The sequence below is a fragment of the Schistocerca piceifrons genome, chromosome 5 (genome assembly GCF_021461385.2).
Source record: "Schistocerca piceifrons isolate TAMUIC-IGC-003096 chromosome 5, iqSchPice1.1, whole genome shotgun sequence".
NCBI lineage: Eukaryota > Metazoa > Arthropoda > Insecta > Orthoptera > Acrididae > Schistocerca > Schistocerca piceifrons.
Window position 1 is genome coordinate 381,918,664 of NC_060142.1, and position 22,415 is coordinate 381,941,078.

The window sequence follows — 22,415 nt, forward strand, 5'->3', positions numbered from 1 at the left end:
ACACACACACACACACACACACACAAAAATCAAAAGCTGAAGTGTTTATTAGCTTTCAGCAACACATCGCAGAAAAAATTATGAAAGAACATAAGAGCTTCAGATGATTAGGCAAGAGAGTCAACCACTATCCCCACTCAGTGTATAGCACTGCAGCACAGCATAATAAATAATTCAGCAATGAAATATCATCAGGAAAGTTTTGAAAATATGGTAAGTTAAAAGCATGGCAATGGTAAACAATACACTAAAGATAAAGAAGGAAGAGATGTAACAAAAACTCGTACAAAGAATTCACATTTAAGCACCAATATATTGTTACTAGCTAGAGTTTACCCATCACTATTTGTTTGTACAAAAATTTAATAGTCATGGGTGACTGGAATTCGAGAGTAGGAAAAGGGAGAGAAGGCAACATAGTGGGTGAATATGGATTGGGGGAGAGAAAAGAAAGAGGAAGCCGTCTGGTAGAATTTTGCACAGAGCATAACTTAATCATAGCTAGCACTTGGTTCAAGAATCATACAAGAAGGTTGTATACTAGAAGGTATCAGATTATATAATGGCAAGACAGAGATTTAGGAACCAAGTTTTAAATTGTAAGACATTTCCAGGGGCAGATGTGGACTCTGACCACAATCTACACTCCTGGAAATTGAAATAAGAACACCGTGAATTCATTGTCCCAGGAAGGGGAAACTTTATTGACACATTCCTGGGGTCAGATACATCACATGATCACACTGACAGAACCACAGGCACATAGACACAGGCAACAGAGCATGCACAATGTCGGCACTAGTACAGTGTATATCCACCTTTCGCAGCAATGCAGGCTGCTATTCTCCCATGGAGACGATCGTAGAGATGCTGGATGTAGTCCTGTGGAACGGCTTGCCATGCCATTTCCACCTGGCGCCTCAGTTGGACCAGCGTTCGTGCTGGACGTGCAGACCGCGTGAGACGACGCTTCATCCAGTCCCAAACATGCTCAATGGGGGACAGATCCGGAGATCTTGCTGGCCAGGGTAGTTGACTTACACCTTCTAGAGCACGTTGGGTAGCACGGGATACATGCGGACGTGCATTGTCCTGTTGGAACAACAAGTTCCCTTGCCGGTCTAGGAATGGTAGAACGATGGGTTCGATGACGGTTTGGATGTACCGTGCACTATTCAGTGTCCCCTCGACGATCACCAGTGGTGTACGGCCAGTGTAGGAGATCGCTCCCCACACCATGATGCCGGGTGTTGGCCCTGTGTGCCTCGGTCGTATGCAGTCCTGATTGTGGCGCTCACCTGCACGGTGCCAAACACGCATACGACCATCATTGGCACCAAGGCAGAAGCGACTCTCATCGCTGAAGACGACACGTCTCCATTCGTCCCTCCATTCACGCCTGTCGCGACACCACTGGAGGCGGGCTGCGCGATGTTGGGGCGTGATCGGAAGACGGCCTAACGGTGTGCGGGACCGTAGCCCAGCTTCATGGAGACGGTTGCGAATGGTCCTCGCCGATACCCCAGGAGCAACAGTGTCCCTAATTTGCTGGGAAGTGGCGGTGCAGTCCCCTACGGCACTGCGTAGGATCCTACGGTCTTGGCGTGCATCCGTGCGTCGCTGCGGTCCGGTCCCAGGTCGACGGGCACATGCACCTTCCGCCGACCGCTGGCGACAACATCGATGTACTGTGGAGACCTCACACCCCACGTGTTGAGCAATTCGGCGGTACGTCCACCCGGCCTCTCGCATGCCCACTATACGCCCTCGCTCAAAGTCCGTCAACTGCACATACGGTTCACGTCCACGCTGTCGCGGCATGCTACCAGTGTTAAAGACTGCGATGGAGCTCCGTATGCCACGGCAAACTGGCCGACACTGATGGCGGCGGTGCACAAATGCTGCGCAGCTAGCGCCATTCGACGGCCAACACCGCGGTTCCTGGTGTGTCCGCTGTGCCGTGCGTGTGATCATTGCTTGTACAGCCCTCTCGCAGTGTCCGGAGCAAGTATGGTGGGTCTGACACACCGGTGTCAACGTGTTCTTTTTTCCATTTCCAGGAGTGTATTTGTTATGAACTGTAGATTAAAACTGAAGAAACTGCAAAGGGGTGGGAATTTAAGGAGATGGGACCTGGTTAACTGACTAAACCAGAGGTTGTACAGAGTTTCAGGGAGAGCATAAGGGGACAATTTACAGGAATGGGGGAAAGAAATACAGTACAAGACGAATGGGTAGCTTTGGGGGGTGAAGTAGTGAAGGCAGCAGAGGATAAAGTAGGTAAAAAGACGAGGGCTGCTAGAAATCCTTGGGTAACAGAAGAAATATTGAATTTAATTGATGAAAGGAGAAAATACAAAAACGCAGTAAATGAAGCAGGCAAAAGGGAATACAAACGTCTCAAAAATGAGATCGACAGGAAGTGCAAAATGGCTAAGCAGGGATGGTTAGAGGACAAATGTAAGGATGTAGAGGCTTATCTCACTAGGGGTAAGATGGATACTGCCTACAGGAAAATTACAGAGACCCTTGGAGAAAAGAGGACCACTTGTATGAATATCAAGAGCTCAGATGGAAACCCAGTTCTAAGCAAAGAAGGGAAAGCAGAAAAGTGGAAGGAGTATATAGAGGGTCTATACAAGGGCGATGTACTTGAGGACAATGTTATGGAAATGGAAGAGGATATAGACCAAGATGAAATGGAAGATACGATACTACGTGAAAAGTTTGACAGAGCTCTGAAAGACCTGAGTCAAAATGAGGCCCCGGGAGTAGACAACATTCCATTGTAACTACTGACGGCCTTGGGAGAGCCAGTCCTGAGAAAACTCTATCATCTGGTGAGCAAGATGTATGAAACAGGCGAAATACCCTCAGACTTCAAGAAGAATATAATAATTCCAATCCCAAAGAAAGCAGGTGTTGACAGATGTGAAAATTACGAAACTATCAGTTTAATAAGTCACAGCTGTAAAATACTAACACGAATTCTTTACAGACGAATGGAAAAACTGGTAGAAGCCGACCTCGGCGAATATCAGTTTGGATTCCGCACAAATGTTGGAAAACGTGAGGCAATACTGACCCTACAACTTATCTTAGAAAATAGATTAAGGAAAGGCAAACCTACATTTCTAGCATTTGTAGACTTAGAGAAAGCTTTTGATAAAGTTGACTGGAATACTCTCTTTCAAATTCTAAAGGTGGCACGGGTAAAATACAGGGAGCGAAAGGCTATTTACAATTTGTACAGAAACCAGATGGCAGTTAAAAGAGTCGAGGGGCATGAAAGGGAAGCAGCGGTTGGGAAGGGAGTGAGACAGGGTTGTAGCCTCTCCCCGATGTTATTCAATCTATATATTGAGCAAGTAGTAAAGGAAACAAAAGAAAAATTCAGAGTAGGTATTAAAGTCCATGGAGAAGAAATAAAAACTTTGAGGTTCGCCGATGACATTGTAATTCTGTCAGAGACACCAAAGGACTTGGAAGAGCAGTTGAATGGAATGGACAGTGTCTTGAAAGGAGATATAAGATGAACATCAACAAAAGCAAAACGAGGATAATGGAATGTAGTAGAATTAAGTCGGTTGATGCTGAGGGAATTAGATTAGGAAATGAGACACTTACAGTAGTAAAGGAGTTTTGCTATTTGGGGAGCAAAATAACTGATGATGGTCAAAGTAGAGAGGATATAAAATGTAGACTGGCAATGGCAAGGAAAGCATTCTGAAGAAGGTACATTTGTTAACATCGAGTACAGATTTAAGTGTCAGGAAGTCGTTTCTGAAAGTATTTGTATGGAGTGTAGTCATGTATGGAAGTGAAACATGGACGATAAATAGTTTGCACAAGAAGAGAATAGAAGCTTTCGAAATGTGGTGCTACAGAAGAATGCTTAAGATTAGATGGGTAGACCACATAACTAATGAGGAGGTATTGAATAGAATTGGGGAGAAGAGGAGCTTGTGGCACAACTTGATAAGAAGAAGGGACCGGTTGATAGGACATGTTCTGAGGCATCAAGGTATCACAAATTTAGCATTGGAGGGCAGTGTGGAGGGTAAAAATCGTAGAGGGAGACCAAGAGATGAATACACTAAGCAGATTCAGAAGGATGTAGGTTGCAGTAAGTACTGGGAGATGAAGCAGCTTGCACAGGATAGAGTAGCATGGAGATCTGCACCAAACCAGTCTCAGGAGTGAAGGCGGCAACAACAACAACAACTTTCATTTCTGTTAATTCATGTAGATATTATTCAGTAGGATGTCTACAATAAAGTAATATAGTAATCTGCACAAATATAACATTTTCTTTGTTTACAAGAATGATTAACTATGGATGAAAACAGCAAAAGAATACTCACGATGTTCTTCAGTTCTCTAAACAGTGTTGCAAAAGATACAATCCTATCTTCAGTACACCATGTGCATCCAGTATCTGAAGACTTCTTACTGCCACTGATATTATCTAGAATTATTTTATCAATGATGATAAGCTGCAATTGCAACTGTGCTGTAATATTAGAAATAATCTGAGTGTCTCTGCTGTAGTCTGTCTTCCTTTTACTGTGTGGATATAATAGTATTGCAAGAAGGCTTAACTGGGCTGCAAGCAAAACTAATGCAGCAAATAAGATTAAATGAATTGCAGATCGCTTCTTCATAGTGGCCAAGGATCACTAACTGCCACATCAGAGTTGGCCTCGGCACTGTAAGAGACAGCAATCAGGTTCAAATACAATTCAGTTTTGCTAATTACATAAATAACAATACATTTACAAATTATAAGAAATAAAAATAAAATGAAATTGTTGTTCTCAAAGCAAATGTGTAAAACTACTGCACACATGAAGATCTTGGAAGTATTATTTTAGTGGAGTTCATAGCTTTCACCCTATCTTTTCACAATTCTGGTATCCAGTTGGTTTATTAGTGATATCTTAAAACAATGTTTTATTACATCTTCAATTCTGAGCTGATACACTGCAATTTAAATCACTTCCTCTTTAACATCACTTATGACAGAAATTTTAGCTCCAGGCATAGTCCATATCAATTCTGGCAGGCTAGGAAAAAACCTTACCTTCATAATCCTGGATGTTATTGAATTTAGTATATGTTAAAATGAAGAACAAAGTACGGAACACGTATTTTTTTTTTGTTTTCTCCAAAAAAATTTCTGCTCTGAGATACAGCACACCAAAGATGACACTGTGCATATCATTTTGAAGTGAATTTTGGAAAAAATTTTTAACAGTTCTAGATATTTTGTTAGCTTTTTTTTTATTTGAAAGCTAATTGCTTTATGATTACTAAGAAATCCTCCATTTGGACTTTTATGTCAGAGTTCTTTTACTATAGCGTTCTGAACTTTTTTTTATAATTTACGGATTTATTTATTTATTTATTTATTTTTTCAAAACTGCCAATCCATAAAACTGTGATTTTTTCTGTTGATTAGTACCTATAGTTCTACATTCCCTGAAAAGGAGAGCTTTCACTTTTAGGCTGAACAGGTTTTATTAACAATTGAAATTTTTGCCATATGTATAACCTGTTTTATTACATTATAACATATCAGGCTCATAAAAATCAAAACTGTTGTAACTGTGACCAGGACGGTCGCGGGGTAGCAATGACGGAAAGTGCGGTGGGACCCGCGAACAACACAACGGAAGAGGACGGACACGACCAACAAAGGACAGAATGAATACACAAGACCGAACAACAGAATCACAAGGAAACAAACACGTCCAATCGTACACAAACCAGCAAGTAAGCAGTCTGGCACAAAGTGAGGTGTAAACCAATGTAAGCGAGATTAGACTGACTGGCTGAGCAAGAGGCCGATGCTTAAGTACGCTATCGGAGGCACCGCTATTGGCCGCTGGGACCACGTGTTCAACTGTCGCAGTCTCACACTTAAAGCGGGCCAGGAGGCGCACGCCGCCACAGCTTACGGCACAATGGTGCAGAGACCCTATGGGTCTTCGACGTCCAAGACGTCTGGCACAGATTCAAATTCCGCGGCGCGCGATACCAGGAAAACCACGACTTATTTAACATAATTTTAGTTTTCAAAGATGAGTAAGAGACTCATTTTTCAAGCATTTTAAATGGTTCTAAAATGTATGTGAAAGGTCCAAAGACTTAAAGGTTTCAATTTATACAACTTCTGTGCACTGTGTTTTGTACAGAAATTAGCGGGTCAATGAACTAAAATTGTGTTCACAGCTTCAAGTATCTTCCTTTCATTTAGTGAGATGCCTTCCTGTTGAACCAATATGGACCAGAGCACATACAGCCTTCAAAACATTATGAACAGGAAGTGAGCACTGATGGCATTGATTCTGTCCTTCAGCTGGAAACCTATATCCAGCAGCTGGTCCATGTGGTAGCATAAAGTTCACTACAGTTTCGTTTAACTCATAACAGCCGTCTATAATCTCTGCAATCCATGAGTCACAGTCATACATACATGCCACAAACATCCCCCCCCTTTCAGGTTGTGAATATGTATATTATCCTGCTGTTTCTGAGGTGCTGGCCAAACAAACGAAATTTCTTCTGTCTTCCTCTTCAATATGAGTTCGCCCATCAATTTGAGTCCAAAAATGTGTCTTCTTGAACTCCTTTCACAGGAATAGTTTGTTTGGACCATTCTTCTTTTTTCTGCTCACGAAATTCTTCGACTTCCTCTTTGGACAAAAGAGTGAGGGGTGTGGATGTGCAAGATTTCACGACTCTTGTAAAATTCTCAGCATTCTGAATCACAGCTGTATTTGGTCTGGAAAGATTATGTTTTGTAGCATGGTGCTTCAGCAAGCATCCTACACCATCACAAGGCCTCTTTCCGTGACCAGTAGCACTATATACTCAGTCAGTTGGCACAAGCAATTTACTCAGTTCAAACAGCTGGTAACAATTTCTAAAATGACTATGAGCACCATTAGAAATAATGATGGTCTTCTCTGCCCCTGTTTGCAGTTGAAGAATTTTGCGCAGTGCTAGCAAAGCATGTGCTGAGTCATGTCCTGCGTCATCACTAATAACTGCAACACTTGTGGTCTGGTTTTGAAAATATGTCACTCCTGTAAAAATTGAAACCTGGTCATTACTCCAATCATACCCTTGTACTTCTTGTGGGAGAATTACATACCACTTCTCAGCAAAATCACAGTGAAGCACTAAACATAGTTCTTCAGCCTGTAGTCACCCTTTCACTTCTGCAATGTGTTGTTGTTGCAATTTCTTCAGATGCTGGTGTGTTACTGCTTTCATTGGCCATTTACCAAGTTCATCAATGAAACTTTCAAAGGCAACAGTTTTCTTAATTAGTTTATTTCCCTCCCATGCTGCAAATGTAATTTCTGCAGAGTTATCTGCTACGTCTTCCAGGTCAAGTGTCTGTAAAGACAGTCCTCCCCATCGTAGGGCATAAAATTTTGATCTTCCAATATGGAAAGTTGTATAGTTGCTCTTACAAATTGCAAATGTTTCTTTAATACTGCTAGTCATGTACCTCTTCACTTTGACAAAATTTTGACCATTATGACCTTCAACTGTTACAGTTAGAGTGTCTTTTTTGTTGGCACTCTGGCGAGAACAGTCCCATTTACCTTCTAGATAAAATGGGTGCACTATTTGAACTTGAGCTGTTTCTACAGGATGGCCATAATAGGGATCTGGTCTTCCAAAGACTCCTTTTACAGACCTCCCATTTCTTTATTTGTCTACCATGCACTTTGATACTGATGGAACGTGGTTCAAAATTGTTTTCTTTGAAAGCTTCACTGGAATAATAGTTAAAACTTGCACCTTTTCACTGTTCAAAAACAGCTGAACTGATATTTGTGAAAAATTCCTGGCAAGAGGTGCAGGAATGGTTTGGTTCATTTTCTTCTGAAGATGAAATTTCTACTTTGAAGAGTGTGATCAGTTTTGCTGTAGTGTATTCATCCATAGCTTTAGCAATGTATCTGCACTTTCTTGATGCATAGAGCTTATGGATCGATCTCACTGACCACGTTTCTTAACAGGACTAAAACCTACCTCTGTAGTTGACTGATTCAGGGTATCTAATTCTTTAAATCTGCATCATCTGCACCATGGGAGGCTTCACCTTATTCAGATACTATCATTGTTCTTATTCTGTCAAAACATTTAGAACACAAAAAGTAATCACTGGAAACATCTTCACTGTGAAACAGAGTCTTCAAATGAGAACACTTATTTCCAACCTGAACAAAGTCTGTTTTTTTGTTTGTCTTATACATCACTCTTTTATGGATATGAAAATAGTCAGCATACATCACTCTCCTGTGGCCCCAGTCAGAAGACACTTCACACAGTCGTTTTCACAAAACACACTGCAGCTGTGTCAACTGGCAAATTCCTAATGAAAACAGAACTCACTAGATGGTCTCAGATTTCTTAGAAGCCTCTTCAGTAAATAAATTAACATTGAACAATTACAGTACATAAAGCTACAACGGACAACCACGAGAAAGAAACTCCGAAATATATGCAACAATGAAAGTGAAAAGAAATAACTGCAACAAAAACAATAGAAATAAACAATGTAACAAACAAATTAGTGAGAAAAACTTCAGTGAAGACATACATTACCTTTTAAAGTTAAAAAAAAAATTAAAATAAAACCTGTCCAAGTTAAAAGTGGAAGCTCTCCTTTGCAGAGAATATAGTATTACATGATGATAATTAACAGAAAAAAATTCTAATTTTTCTGGATTGGCAGTTCTGGGGAAAAAAAAAAAATGCTGTAAATTATAAAAAAAAAATTCAAAAGCCAACAGTAAAAGAACTTTGACAGATGTGTCCAACCAGAGGATATCATTGTAATCATAAAGCAATTATCTTTCATAAAAAAAACTCTTAACAAAATATCTAGAACTGTTATATTTTAAAAAATTCTCTGAAATTCAGGTCTTCAAAATGGTGTTCGCAGTGTCATCTTTGGGGGCCTGTATCTCAGGGCAGGAATTTTTTTGGAGAAAACAAAAATGTGTTTCTTACTTACTCATGAATTTTAACATATGCTAAATTCAATAACATCTGAGACTATGAAGGTAAATCCCCCCTGCCTGAAGTGATATGGGTAATGAATTGGATGTTATTGCAACCTTACACATTATCATCAACTGTAACATGTAATGTACTATCAATGATGAAGGACAAAGCATTGTTAACACAGTTCAGTAACTAGCTTTAGGCGTAAAAGAATCAAACTATGTTAGAAGATGTTGTTAAGAGTAAAGGTAATCCACATGACACAAGTTAATCACATTTCTTTAAAGAAAGATGAGATATGCACACTCAAACATTTCATTTTCTGAACAGTAGACTGCATTGTAAAGACCTATGATAAGCACTCAAAATTATGGACTTGAACCACTTGACATGTAAATTCCAAGTGACATTTTCAACTAGCAACTCACAAGCACATACTTTCTGCATGTTCATCATCTGCATAAAATGTGATAATAATAAGATTACTGAATTTGTGTATGTATGTCCTGCTTCTGCAATACTTCACAACTGCCAGAAAAAATTGTGATTTTTCGTACTTGATGGCAAGATTAGGAAGATATATGCCTTAAGCATATCTAAAAGAGACCACTCAAGCCAGAAACAATCATGTTTACAATTATTCTGCTGTTCACACAGGCACCGACTCTATGGGGCCTGAGACCCCTCAAAAAATCCCCCCCCCCCCCAATAATTTAAGAAAATTATTAGTTATATTATCATTTGTAAAATCACAAAATTATGTTGGAATTTTTTATTTTCCTTGTTTGATGACAGTTAAATTTCAAAATGCATTCAGTAATGCGTTAAAACAAATAATTATTATAGTAGTGAGTAGGTTAACTGAAAACGAGTGGTGTGAGTCATGGCTGTGTTACGGTGCTCCGGGCATACTTAGAATTTGTCCCGGTGCCTATTTTATATGACTATACTTTATTCGTTTTCTTTAGTCTCTTAGTGCATTGTGAATTAAGTTTGCAATGGATACATTTGTTACCAAAAAGGTGCGTTTAGAAGTTGATGACACTGCATGTCAAGCTCCAACAATTATTGTGTTGTCAACTGGTTCATCATCTTTCGGTAAGAACCGTTCACAGCCGAAACCTCGACATTCCGATAAGGGAATATCATTTCAGAAGTCTTGGTTTATCAAGTATACACGGCTAGAATATGAAGCATCTACCGAAAAACTTTTTTGCAAAACCTGCAAAGAGGCAGATGCTAAAAATCTATTACAATTTTCTTCAAAAAAAGATGCATTTACGTTTGTAGGGTTTTCTAACTGGAAAAAGGCTTTGGAAAAATTTTGTCTTCATGAAAATACATTTACGCATAAAGAAAGTGTTCTGAAACTAAATTCTATCACTAACCGAAGTGTGGCAGCCCAATTGAATGAACAGTTAGATAGTGATATGAAGAAAGGCTATTTAGCTCTCGAGACCATTTTTACTACCGTGCAATTTCTATGCCGACAAGGACTAGCAATTAGAGGGCTCAAAGATGTAAACTCAATTTTTTATCAATTGTTGAAACTCCGAAAGAATGACATACCCGAGTTTAAAGATTGTTTAGGGCATTCAGGGTATAAGTGCACGTCTCACGATATTCAAAACGAGATCATTGATCTACTAGGAAAGTCTATGTTGAGAAAGGTATTGGCTTCAATCAAGAAGACTGAACATTTTTCTATTATGGTTGATGAAACTAGTGATTCTTTGATTCACAAGCAAGTTTCATTCGTACTGTCAAAGGAAAAAAACAAATGAGGGCTTGATTTGCACATTGAATAGAAGGCGTGATAGTTTTGAACACTTTTGGGAATTGTGTTTAAAAGAAAAACCTTCACAAGTTGACAATCTTTCACTTCAATGGAATCGAAATATACCAAAGAAGTATGAAAACAACAAAGTCAGAACACTTTCAAAACCCCAAAGGAATACTGAAAAGTTATTTACATTAAAGTTTGTGAAATGGTGCAATCTTGCATTACTGAGCGGTTTGCTTCAACTGGACTCACACAGATCATTGCAGTTGAACAAGAGTGCTTGCTTTTAGTAAACAGAGGTGAAATAAATTTGGAAAAATCAACCGAGTTTTTTAAAAATGACCCAGACACTGAGAGACCGTGCTTACACTTGAATATGTTAGCCAATATTGCTAATAAAAAACAACTGGTCTTAAAAAAACATGCGTGAAGTAAGAAAGTACATTACACAAGAGCCTGCAGTTGGAGAAATGTTATGTGAAGTAGTGAAGTGCATTAAGCTTCTCCACGTAGTTCCAATTACGACAGCAACTACAGAACAGTCATTTAGTGCCTTTAGATGTCTGAAGTCATATCTCCGATCAACAGTGCGACAGAAGCGATTGAACAACTTGGCTGTTCTTCACGCCCACCGAAATGTTTTGGATGAATTGGATATCCGACCAGTCATCAACGACTTCATACTCAGTCATCCAGTCAGCTCGACATTTGTACCTTTTTAAAGACACTCTAGCCCTAATACTGGCATTTAGAGCAATATTAAAAATCTTTATAAAATAGAGAATTAAATACATACATAATGTAAAATTTTCAGTTCCAAAATATTAGTAGTGGTTTATTGCTGTATTACTATTGTACTATACTAGTTATTTTCAAATACGTAGATATTTTTAGGATGCAAGACCCAATTAAAACCCACTATTTACATACTTTTTGACTGACAGTATTAGGCATACTGTATTAACTTTATGAACTGTATTAAAGCATTAACTTTGAGATATTGTTTTTATTTAATGATCCCTGAGCCTTATTCAAAGTAAGCTTAAATTAGCTATTTCACTTATTAATCAAATTGCTATTACTGTGCGACAGCAATATTTTATGTTTTATTCATTTAATGATAGGTTAGGATTTATTTAAATATAATTTCAGTCTTTTCAGAGCTACTCACTGCTCTGTAATAGTCTATAAGCATGATTATTTCTGTAAATTAAATTAGCTTTTTACAAAAATACTGTGCGTGTTTATGTTTTGTTTCTTTTTTCAAAGCCAAAAAATGTGTCAGACTTGTCGAGTTTCCCATAGTGTCCAGTTATCAAGAGTCCAGTTTTCGGGATTCTAATGTTGATCATATGACTCTGAAATGCTAAAAAAACATTAAAACTCACTATTTTTCATCTACAATTTAGAAAATTTCCCAGGGCAAGACCCCCAGTATGGGGGGGCCCCAACATTTTTTATAAGTCGGCACCCTTGACTGTTTAACATATCAAATGAAAATGAGATAGACAAGAAGTACAAAATGTCAAAGCAGGATTGGCTACTTGAAAAATCCAAGGCTGAAGAAGCATGTGTGACTAAGAAGAAGATAGATGTCATTATAGGAAAATTGAAGAGGTCTTTGGACGCAACAGAAGCACTTATATGAATATTAACAGTTCAGGTAGCAAACCCGTACTAAGCAGAGAGGTAATGGCTGGAAAGGTGGAAAGATCTAAACTGAAACAAGGCCCCTGGAATAGACAAAAGTCCATCAGAAGTACTGAGATCCTCGGGAGAGCCAACCATGACAAAAGTAGTCCACCTGGTATGCAAGATATATGATGCAGTTGAAATGTCCTCAGACTTTACGAACGTAATAATTCCTCTTTCAAAGAAGGCATGTGCTGCCACGTGTGAATATTTCAAAACCATCAGCTTAATAAGTCTTGGTTGTAAAACAAGACATGCATTATTTACAAAAGAATGTGAAAGCTGGTAATGGCTTACATCAAGGAAGATCTGTTCGATTTCCTGAGAAATGTAGGAACAGTCAAAGCATTACTGACCCCATTACTTATTTTAGAAGATAGTCTGTCGAAAGGCAATTTGAGATAAACAAAAATCTTTTGACAATGTGGACTGGATTACACTCTTTGAAATTATGGAAGTATCAAGGATAAAACAAAAGGAAAGCAACAGCTGAGAAAGGAATGAGGCATGGTTGTAGATTCTCCTCGATGTTATTCAATTTTTACACTGAGCAAGCAGTAAAGGAAATCGAGGAAAAATTTGGGAAGTGTATCAAAGTTGAAGAGGAGACAAATAAATCTGGAGGTCTGTCAGTTACACTGTGATTCTGCCAGAGACAGGAAAGGATTTGGAAGAACAGTAGAGGGTCATGGATAATGTCTTGAAAATAGGTAAAATGAAGATAAGTAATGTAGTTGAATTAAATCAGATGAATCTGAGGGAAATAGATTAGGTAATGGGGTATCAAAAATACCTGATAACAATGGTCGAAGTATATTAATAGAATCACAGGATATCAAATGCAGACTGGCAACAGCACAAAAATGTTTCTGAAAAAGAGAAATGTGTTAACATGAAATATAAATTGAACTGTTAGGAAATCTGTTCTGAATGCATTTATAAGGAGTGTAGTCTTGTACAGAAGTGAGACATGGTGAAAAAACAGTGCAGACAAGAAGAGAATTGAAACTTTTGAAATGGGGTTATCTAGAAGAATACCAAAGATAAAATGGGAGATCAATAACACAGACCAATGATGGAAAAACTTTTTTTCTGAAAATACCTTATTCTTATTTTTTTTAGGGTGGGAAATCCAAATCCAATACTTAAAAATTTATTGCCCACAATTTCTTCATATTTTACAGTTAAATTTATTAAATTAAGGGATTTTTTAAAGAATTTCACAGCTTTTATGCAATTAAAATAATGTAAAAAGGTGGTGTAATGAATGTAGATGATGTTGGCAGCACTGCTGAAAAACATTTGCTGGCAAAAGAAAAAGGTCAATTATTTTTGTGTTAACAGATGGTGTTTTGTTTACTGTCAACCGAACCTCACTTTCCCATTTCCTGTAGATGTGCTCAGTACAATGTCTAATCATGGTTGTAAAAACTCTGCTGACAGTTTTTGTTATATTTGTGGTGAATTAGTGATTAAAAAAACATCAAAGAAACATTACAGACTTTGTGAAAAAGGTTTACCTATCATACATTGGATCTAAACTTGGTGATCAAGATACATTTTGGGCGCCACATAAGGTATGTTATGTGTGTGTGTTGAGGAGCTGAGAAAATGGTCTAAAATGAGAAAAAAAGCCTTTAGATTTGTTGTTCTTATGATATGGAGGAAGCCAAGAAATCATTCTGATGATTGCTACTTTCGCAGTGTTGATATTACTGGTCATAATCCGAAAAACAAGAAGGTAACAAGCTACCCTAAACTACTATCTGCCATCCAACCAGTAGGGCATGGTGTAGATTTGCCAGTTCCTGAACCAGCAGATGATTTAAATTCTATTCCAACAGAAGTACTTTCTGATGTACGATCTGATTTACATAAACCAGATGATGATGAATTCCATTGTAATACAAAAAATCTAGAGCCCAAATTGTTTACTCAGACCGAGCTTAACGAATTGGTTAGGGATCTGGGCTTAACAAAGCTGAATTGCTTGGCTCTAGATTAAAAGAGAAGAACTTATTGGCAGTTGGAACCAGCATACACATGTATAGAAAGAGAGAGCAGCAATTTTCCAAGTTTTTTCAACAAGAAGGTGATTTAGTGTACTGCTCAGACATTCCCGGTCTGATGAATGAGTTTGGTATTGAATACAAAAAGGAAGACTGGAGGCTGTTTATTGATTCATCCAAAACTAGTTTAAAGGGTGTTTTATTACACAATGGTAACATGTATCCATCTGTACCTGTTGGACATTCTGTATATAGGAAAGAAAGTTATGAAAACCAAGAAATAACGCTAAATAAAATAGGCTATTCTGCTCATGGTTGGATGATATGTGGCAATCTAAAAGTAACATGCATGCTCCTTGGTCAACAAGGTGGCTTTACCAAATTTCCATGTTTCTTGCGTGAATGGGACAGTAGGGCTAGGGATCAACTCTGGTGCAGAAAAAACTGGACTGTGAGGGAGTCTTTAAAACCTGGTGAGAAGAACATTCTACGCAAAAACCTTGTAGATCCAAAAATATACTCCTACCACCTCTACGTATAAAATTGGGCCTAATGGAACAGTTTGTAAAGCCTTTGCCTGGAGATGGACCATGTTTTATGTATCTCTGCCTAACGTTTCCACACATTTCAGAAGCTAAACTAAAAGAACACATCTTTGTCGGACCTTGTTACACTATACTGCATTGTGTATTATATCAACATACAGTGTGCATTACCAAATATGGTATTATGCTGCAGTAAACGTTATATTTGGCTCCCTTTGTGACAGGACTAAAATCTTATCATCACTAGGTAAACTGCATAATGATATAACAAACGTTGTAGTAAATGTTATATTTGGCACCGTGTGACAGGACGTAGAGTTCTACTGTTAGAGACTGTAAAAACAAATATTAAGTGAAAAACAAAAGTAGATGAAGCACAAAATGCCCAGTTGCATGAACCCATAACATATTAGAAAAAATAAACAACAGAAAGTTACCTAAGTTTGAAAGTTAAAGATATAAGAATATAACAATAACTAAGATGGACAAAAAACTGGAAATGAACCAAGACGAGCGGGATGGGAGTGTGTGAAATGCGCTAGCTAGTAGTAGTTCGACAAGTGCACTCGTAGATGCCGCCACGCGACAACAAGCCTATGTGGAATAACACACAAATATAAATGACCAAATTCGAAACATAAATGTAGCATACGTAAGACAAGACAAGAAAGATGATTCAATAGAAGACAGTGGTTATGCAAATGAGTCAAGGGACATGTTTGACTCACCAAAGGACAAAAAGGGAAGTAAATTAGCCATGAGAAGCAGCATTTGAATACAAAGATGTAGCAGAGTCAAAAAGCGAAACGTCACTAGATATGATGAATTTGTTCGAAATGTTATCTGCACAGATTACAGGACATAGTGACAACGTTAACAAACAGATTGCAGCTCAGGCTCAGAACATTAATAGTAAAATTGCTGCTCACAATAGTGACATCAATACCCAAATTGAAATGTTGGAAGAGAAACAGAGTAAACAGATCGAAATACAAGGAACAAAAATTAGTAAGCAAGTCGAAAAAGTGGAAGCAAAAGAAGGCATTGTGAATAATTCTGTTGGAGACCTTAAATTTGAAGTTGATGCTATCAAGAGTAATGTTGTTAATATACAAGGGCAGATTAACAACATCAATGAAAGATTTGATTCAGAGATACCAAAAATTCCAGACCAAGTAGAACCCCTAGTTGTAATGAAGGTTGACAAAAAAAATGTTCGGTTTTAAGTCCAAAGTATTAACAGAATGTAACACAGAGTTTGTTCAAATAAGACAATCGGTGGCAGAAACAGGCAAGGAATTGCGCAAACAAACTGCTACTTGTGAAAAGAAGTGTGAACACAACACTTCTCAAATCCACGGTAAAGTGCATGACTTGGAAACAAAAATAAGAGAAAATTCTAATCATGGTAATGAGAAAGTAGTTCACAGTAAATTATTAGAGGACGAAGAAAAGTTTGACCCTGCTAAAAAGCATAATGGGTGCACCCTCTTGCCTTTGTAAAAAAAACTGTGAAAGAAATTTTCCTAACTATTTGACAGACCATGAAAAATAGTAATACAATGATTAGTGCTTTAGCAGGCAATGCTAAAAGATGGGGTTAAATCTAGATACAAATCAGATGTCATCTGAAGAATTTAAATGTAACAGGATTACCTCTGGAGAGAATTTATTATGGCTAGGATGTGTGATGTCAGGGGAAGAAATTCCTTGAAAGAATTTTGTGAAGCATGCTATCGGAAATTAATTCATTTGAAATAGAGACCAACTGAATCCGAAATTATATGGGAACTTTGGAAAAAACTCCCTGAGGATTCAAAAAGATATGTAGGAAGTAATCACTCAAGCTTTTTAGCATTTTTAGAAAGGGTTGAGGACGAGGACCATTGGAAAGGAAATCGTGAATTCCATACAAACAATACTAGCCAATGAAGAGAAAATCGTGATCATAATGAACAAAGAGGAAATGAAAGGTTTCGAGTAAACATGGTACAGAGAGGTCGTGATAGGGGAAGAGGATATGTCGCGTCTCTCGGTAGAGGATTTATGATGCGAAATTTTCAAGACAGAAGTGAACCGGAAAACTAAAAACCATGTGTGTTAAGGGCTAGATTCATGCGGATAGTGATATCAGGCCCAAGGCAAAGAAATCATTCCGATATAATAAGAGTAATTAATGCAAGCAATGAGTTACAGAAAGTAAAAACACAGCGTTAGTCGGGGCACGCAAAATCACAGACTGTGGCATGCACAGGTCAGGGTTCTGTGACAAGTTAAAGGACTGGCACTGGCATTCCAGGAAGCAGCGTACATTGCACTGGGAAAGGCAGACAAATGGCCGCCATGCGGACAAGATGGCTGTAGCGAATGACCCAAGTGGTATCAAAGAATTCAGTAGACCGGTTTCGAGAGTAAATGACTACGAAACTGGGAATAATATGAACATGTCATGTAACAGAGGTAATCAGAAAGCAGGATTGTGCAAGAAGGCATTGTTAGGGAATAAAATGGAGCAGGAAGATGTGATTGAAAAATGGAAATATTTATGCAACCAATGATGTTAAAAAAGGGGAAGGCATGGGAGTAGAGGAGAATTTTGCAAACAGGAATGATAGGAAGTGCCACGCAAAGTACATGTGCAGTAATAGCAGAAGAGAAAAATGAAATAAGCAAAGGCACTGCAGAAAGTAGACGAGCGATCATTAATAATGGGAATAACAGGGAAATAATGTCACGACTAGTACAAATAAAATTAGTGCGGAGGAAGGGATCCTCAGCAGTGCAGATGAAGTGGATAGGTATCTGGCACAATAATTTGCAAATAATATTGGGGAGGAAGAGGAAATGCGAATTACGGAAGTATATGACAATTATACAAAATATGAAATAAAAGTCAATGTCATCCAAAACGATACTGTAGAAGTGCATGAGAACTAAAAACAAATGCAATATAAAAGGTGATCAGAAAACTGACGTAGTTAAAACATCTAGTGATGATTTACCTCACTGCTTAAGGGTTGCATTCTTACTCGAATCTGATACTGAAGAGGAACTTAGTGATAGTTCAAGTGAGGAAGAGTACATAGAAACTGACAGGAATGATTACACTTTTGCAAAAAATGAATATGGGAAAATAGACCAAGTTTTATCGAAAAATAATCCAGAAAGCGAGACTGAACTGAAGCCGAAAGAGCCAACGGATAAAACAATGCTGGGGCATGAATCTAAAGAGCCTCCAGATGACACAATACTGGGGCAAGCTTTGAATTACCAAAACTGAAAGAACTGCCTGATAAAATTATAGGAAGGCTAAAACTACTATGGATCTCTAAAAACACAGAGATCAACAAACCGAAAAACCCACTGGACGAAACAAAATGATGGCAAGAATTGAATAGTACAATGAAAGATGTAGAGAGTAGGAGGCCTAAGAAACCATCTGATTTAGGTGACTGTTTAGTGAGTAACAAACAACTGTCATTTTAATCTTAAGACTTGGGGCAGGTTTGTCGCAGATTTTGAGAACACCATCAAAATACTTTATCATGAAAGCACAACTTTTACACCTGAAGAAATTTTGTTAAATCCTCCAGGATGTAGAACATGTCAGAGAAACAATAATACATGACAAATATTTACAACTGAAACAAATAAGCTACTTTCCACATGTCCCAAGTGGAATGATCATCATTTTCTTAATGAACACTCTATGAAAGAATCATTTCACAAACACCAATGCACTGAATTTAAAATAAAAAAAGTTTTATTTACTTATAAGGTAACAAACATGTAATAGAACTACTACAATACTTATTTACAATGAACACATTACTGCACAGAATTCATCAATGGAGTAGAAGGAGTTGGCCACCAATAAATCCTTTAGGCTTCTCTTAAACTGAATTTCATTGGTTGTTAGGCTTTTTATGGCTGCTGGCAAGTTATTGAAAATGTGTGTTCCTGAATAATGCACACCTTTTTGTACAAGAGAAAGGGATTTAAATCCTTGTGATGATTAATCTTATTTCTAGTATTGATCCCATGAATTGAGTTGTTGGTTTGAAAAAGTGATATTTTTAATGAAAAATTTCATTAAGGAATAAATATATTGGGAGCAGTAGTTAGACTCCCTACTTTCCTAAACAGGCTTCTGCAGGATGTTCTTCAGTTCACACCACATATAACTCGTACTGCATGTTTTTGTGCCCGGAAAACTTTAACTTGGCTTGATTAATTACTAAAATAATAATAATAATAATAATAATAATAATAATAATAATAATAATAATACCATATGACATTACGGAATGAAAGTAAGCATTGTATGCCAGCTTTTTCATTTTTATATCCCCTATGCCTGACACAATTCACATTGTAAATAGAGATTTGTTAAGGGGTTTCAGCAGTTCTATGGTGTGCTCCTCCCAGTTGAATTTATTATCAAGCTGTAATCCCAAGAATTTAACACTGTCCACTTCTTCTATCTGCTTGTCATCGTATGTTATGCATATCCTCGTGGAACACCCCTTACAAGTTCTGAACTGCATGTAGTGTGTTTTTTCAACGTTTAGTGACAAAGAATTGGCTAGGAACCAGTGATTAATGTCCACAAATATTTTGTTTGTCAATCTTTCTACGACAACTCTTGATTTTCTATTTATTGCAATGTTTGTATCATCGGCAAAAACAAAACGAACTTGGCATTTGGTAATGTTACTGATGAAAGGTCATTGATATACACAAGAAAAAGTAAGGGCCCTAAAATGGAACCTTGTGGGACCCACATGTAATTAGTTCCCAGTTGGATGATGCCTTTTAGCTTAATACATGTCTTTTTCGTAATAACACCCTTTGTTTCCTGTCAGAGATATAAGATTTGAACCATTCTGCAGCATTTCCTGTTACACCAGACTATTCTAATTTACTTAACAGGATATTGTGATTTACACAGTCAAATGCCTTTAACAGATCACAAAATATACCAGTTGCCTGCAATTTTTTGTCTAATTAATTAAGTATATTTTCACTGTAAGTGTAGATAGCCTTCTCAATATCAGAACCCTTTAGAAGTCCGAACTGCGACTTTGACAGTATGTTATTTGAGATAAGATGGTTATAAAGCCGATTGTACATTACTGTTTCTAAAATTTTTTGAGAATGCTGGCAAAAGTGAAACTGGATGGAAATTTGATGCTATTTCTTTATCTCCCTTCTTAAACAGTGACTTAACTTCAGCATATTTCAACCATTCAGAAAATATTCCACTGATAAATGATTGATTACACAGATAGCTTAATATGTTACTTAACTCATAATCACATTCTTTAGCTAATTTTGTTGATATTTCATTGTACCTACTAGATTTTATGATGGACATTATTTCTGCTGGGGTAGTGAGGGTCAAATTCATATCATGGAAATTACTTGAAATGTCTGGTCTGAGGTATTCCATAGCAGCATCTACAGAACCTGACAACCCCATCTTTTCAGTAACAGTTATAAAATGTATGTTAAAAAGTTCTGCACCACTATATACATCTTTTTTTTTTTTGTTTGTGGTTTTAGGGCGCAAAACTTCTATGGTCATTAGCGCCCAGCCCGTGACGTAGGAAACAGGAAAAAAACGAAATTTAAAATCAGCAGCAAGGGGAACAAAGTCATAAAATTTGAGAAACTAAAGGCAGAAGGAATGCTTAAATATCCACTATAGAAAGGGGTTGGTTGTCCCAAAAAAAAAAAAAAAAAAAATCAAACGACTGACGTCATTTCACTGTCACTAATAAACTGTAGAACGCGGTCAGCTGAGCGCGTGTCATCTGCTAAAATCAACGATAGATCAGGCGATAGCTGTAGACGGGAGCGTAACGGATTAAAATAGGGGCATTCAATTAAAAGGTGTCTGACCGTCCACAGCTGAGAGCAGTGGGGACAGAGTGGGGGAGGATCACCGCTTAAAAGATGTCCATGGCTAAAAAGACAGTGCCCTATCCGGAGTCTAGCTAAAATTACCTCCTCCCGACGACGCGTTCGGGAGGAAGAGGTCCAAGCGCAAGGAAGGGCTTTCACTTCCCGCAATTTATTATGGGGAAATGTTGACCAATGCGCATGCCATAAATGAGCAACTTGGCGACATAAACCGCTCCGTAGATCGGTAAACGGAAGAGACTGAATAGCTCACCGAGGAAGAGAGACTGCAGCCTTGGCCGCTATATCGGCCGCTTCATTCCCACAGATACCAGCGTGTCCCGGGAGCCAGAGGAACGCCACTATACTGTATACATCTGTCACCAATGTATCATTTACTCTTAATACTATTTGTCCCTCTTCATGTCTGGTTCTACTGGTCTCCTCCTTCACTATATCCCATATTGTCTTTATTTTGTTATCTGATAAGACTATCTTTTCCTTATAATATATGTGCTTTGATGTTCGTATTACAGTATTTAATATTTTGCAGTATTTCTTGTAATGTGCTATAGCATCAACATCAGAACTGTTTCGGATTGACAGACACAGTTTTCTTTTTGTTTCACAAGATACCCCTATTCCTTGAGTAATCCATGGCTTCTTTGTAGACTTTGCTCTAACCTTGGTTAGTTTTGAGGGAAAACAGTGTTCAAGTAAGGTGCGCACTTTATTAGCAAGAGTGTTATATTTTTCAGTCATGCCATGAGCACTGTAAACATCAGTCCAAGAATGTCTCTGAGGAGTGTCCTAAAATAATCAATTTTTGGCTTATTAATTACCCTCTTGAGCTCAGATGTAAGAGATTTTATATCCTGTTCATTTAACAGAAAGAACTGCATGTCATGGTCTGAGAGGCCATTGACTATTGGTTTTTTAATATAATTTTGTTCATTGGATTTTTCTATAAAGATATTATCAATGGCTGTTTGTGAGCAATTGGCTACCCTAGTGGGGAAACTTACAATGGGAATTAAGTTGAATGATAGTGTTACTGAGTCAAATAAGTTCTTATTGGGAGAGTCTTTAAGGAAGTCTACACTGAAATCACCAGCAACCACTATTCCTTTGTTTCTGGTTGTTAAATGGGGCAGTACAGCTTCAAGGTAGTTTATGAACAGATTAAAGTTACCTGCAGGTGCTCGATATACACTTAATATTATGAAGGATTTTTTGTGAAATTCTACTTCTGTTGCACATGCTTCCATATGCTGTTCTAGGCAAAATTTATGAATGTCTATGTTCTTAAATTTATGACAGTTCCTGATGAATGTGGCAACTCCTCCTTTCTCCATTTCTGCTCTACAAAAGTGAGATGCTAACCTAAACCCCGAAACACTTAAAAAGTTCTATACCAGTGGTCACATGATGTTCAGAGAGGCAGATTATGTC

At 37.9% G+C, this 22,415-nt stretch overlaps 1 protein-coding gene across 3 annotated transcripts in view; it reads right to left on the reverse strand.

Annotated features, from left to right (window-relative positions):
• Window positions 1–22,415, reverse strand: part of LOC124798478 (ribitol-5-phosphate transferase FKTN-like) — a 93,660-nt gene that overhangs the window by 52,538 nt on the left and 18,707 nt on the right. For all 3 annotated transcript variants that reach the window (XM_047261914.1, XM_047261913.1, XM_047261912.1), the window contains exon 2: window positions 4,365–4,709. In XM_047261914.1, the coding sequence (XP_047117870.1) occupies window positions 4,365–4,664 (300 nt within the window). In that variant the 5' untranslated portion in view covers window positions 4,665–4,709. The remainder of the gene's footprint in view (window positions 1–4,364; window positions 4,710–22,415) is intronic.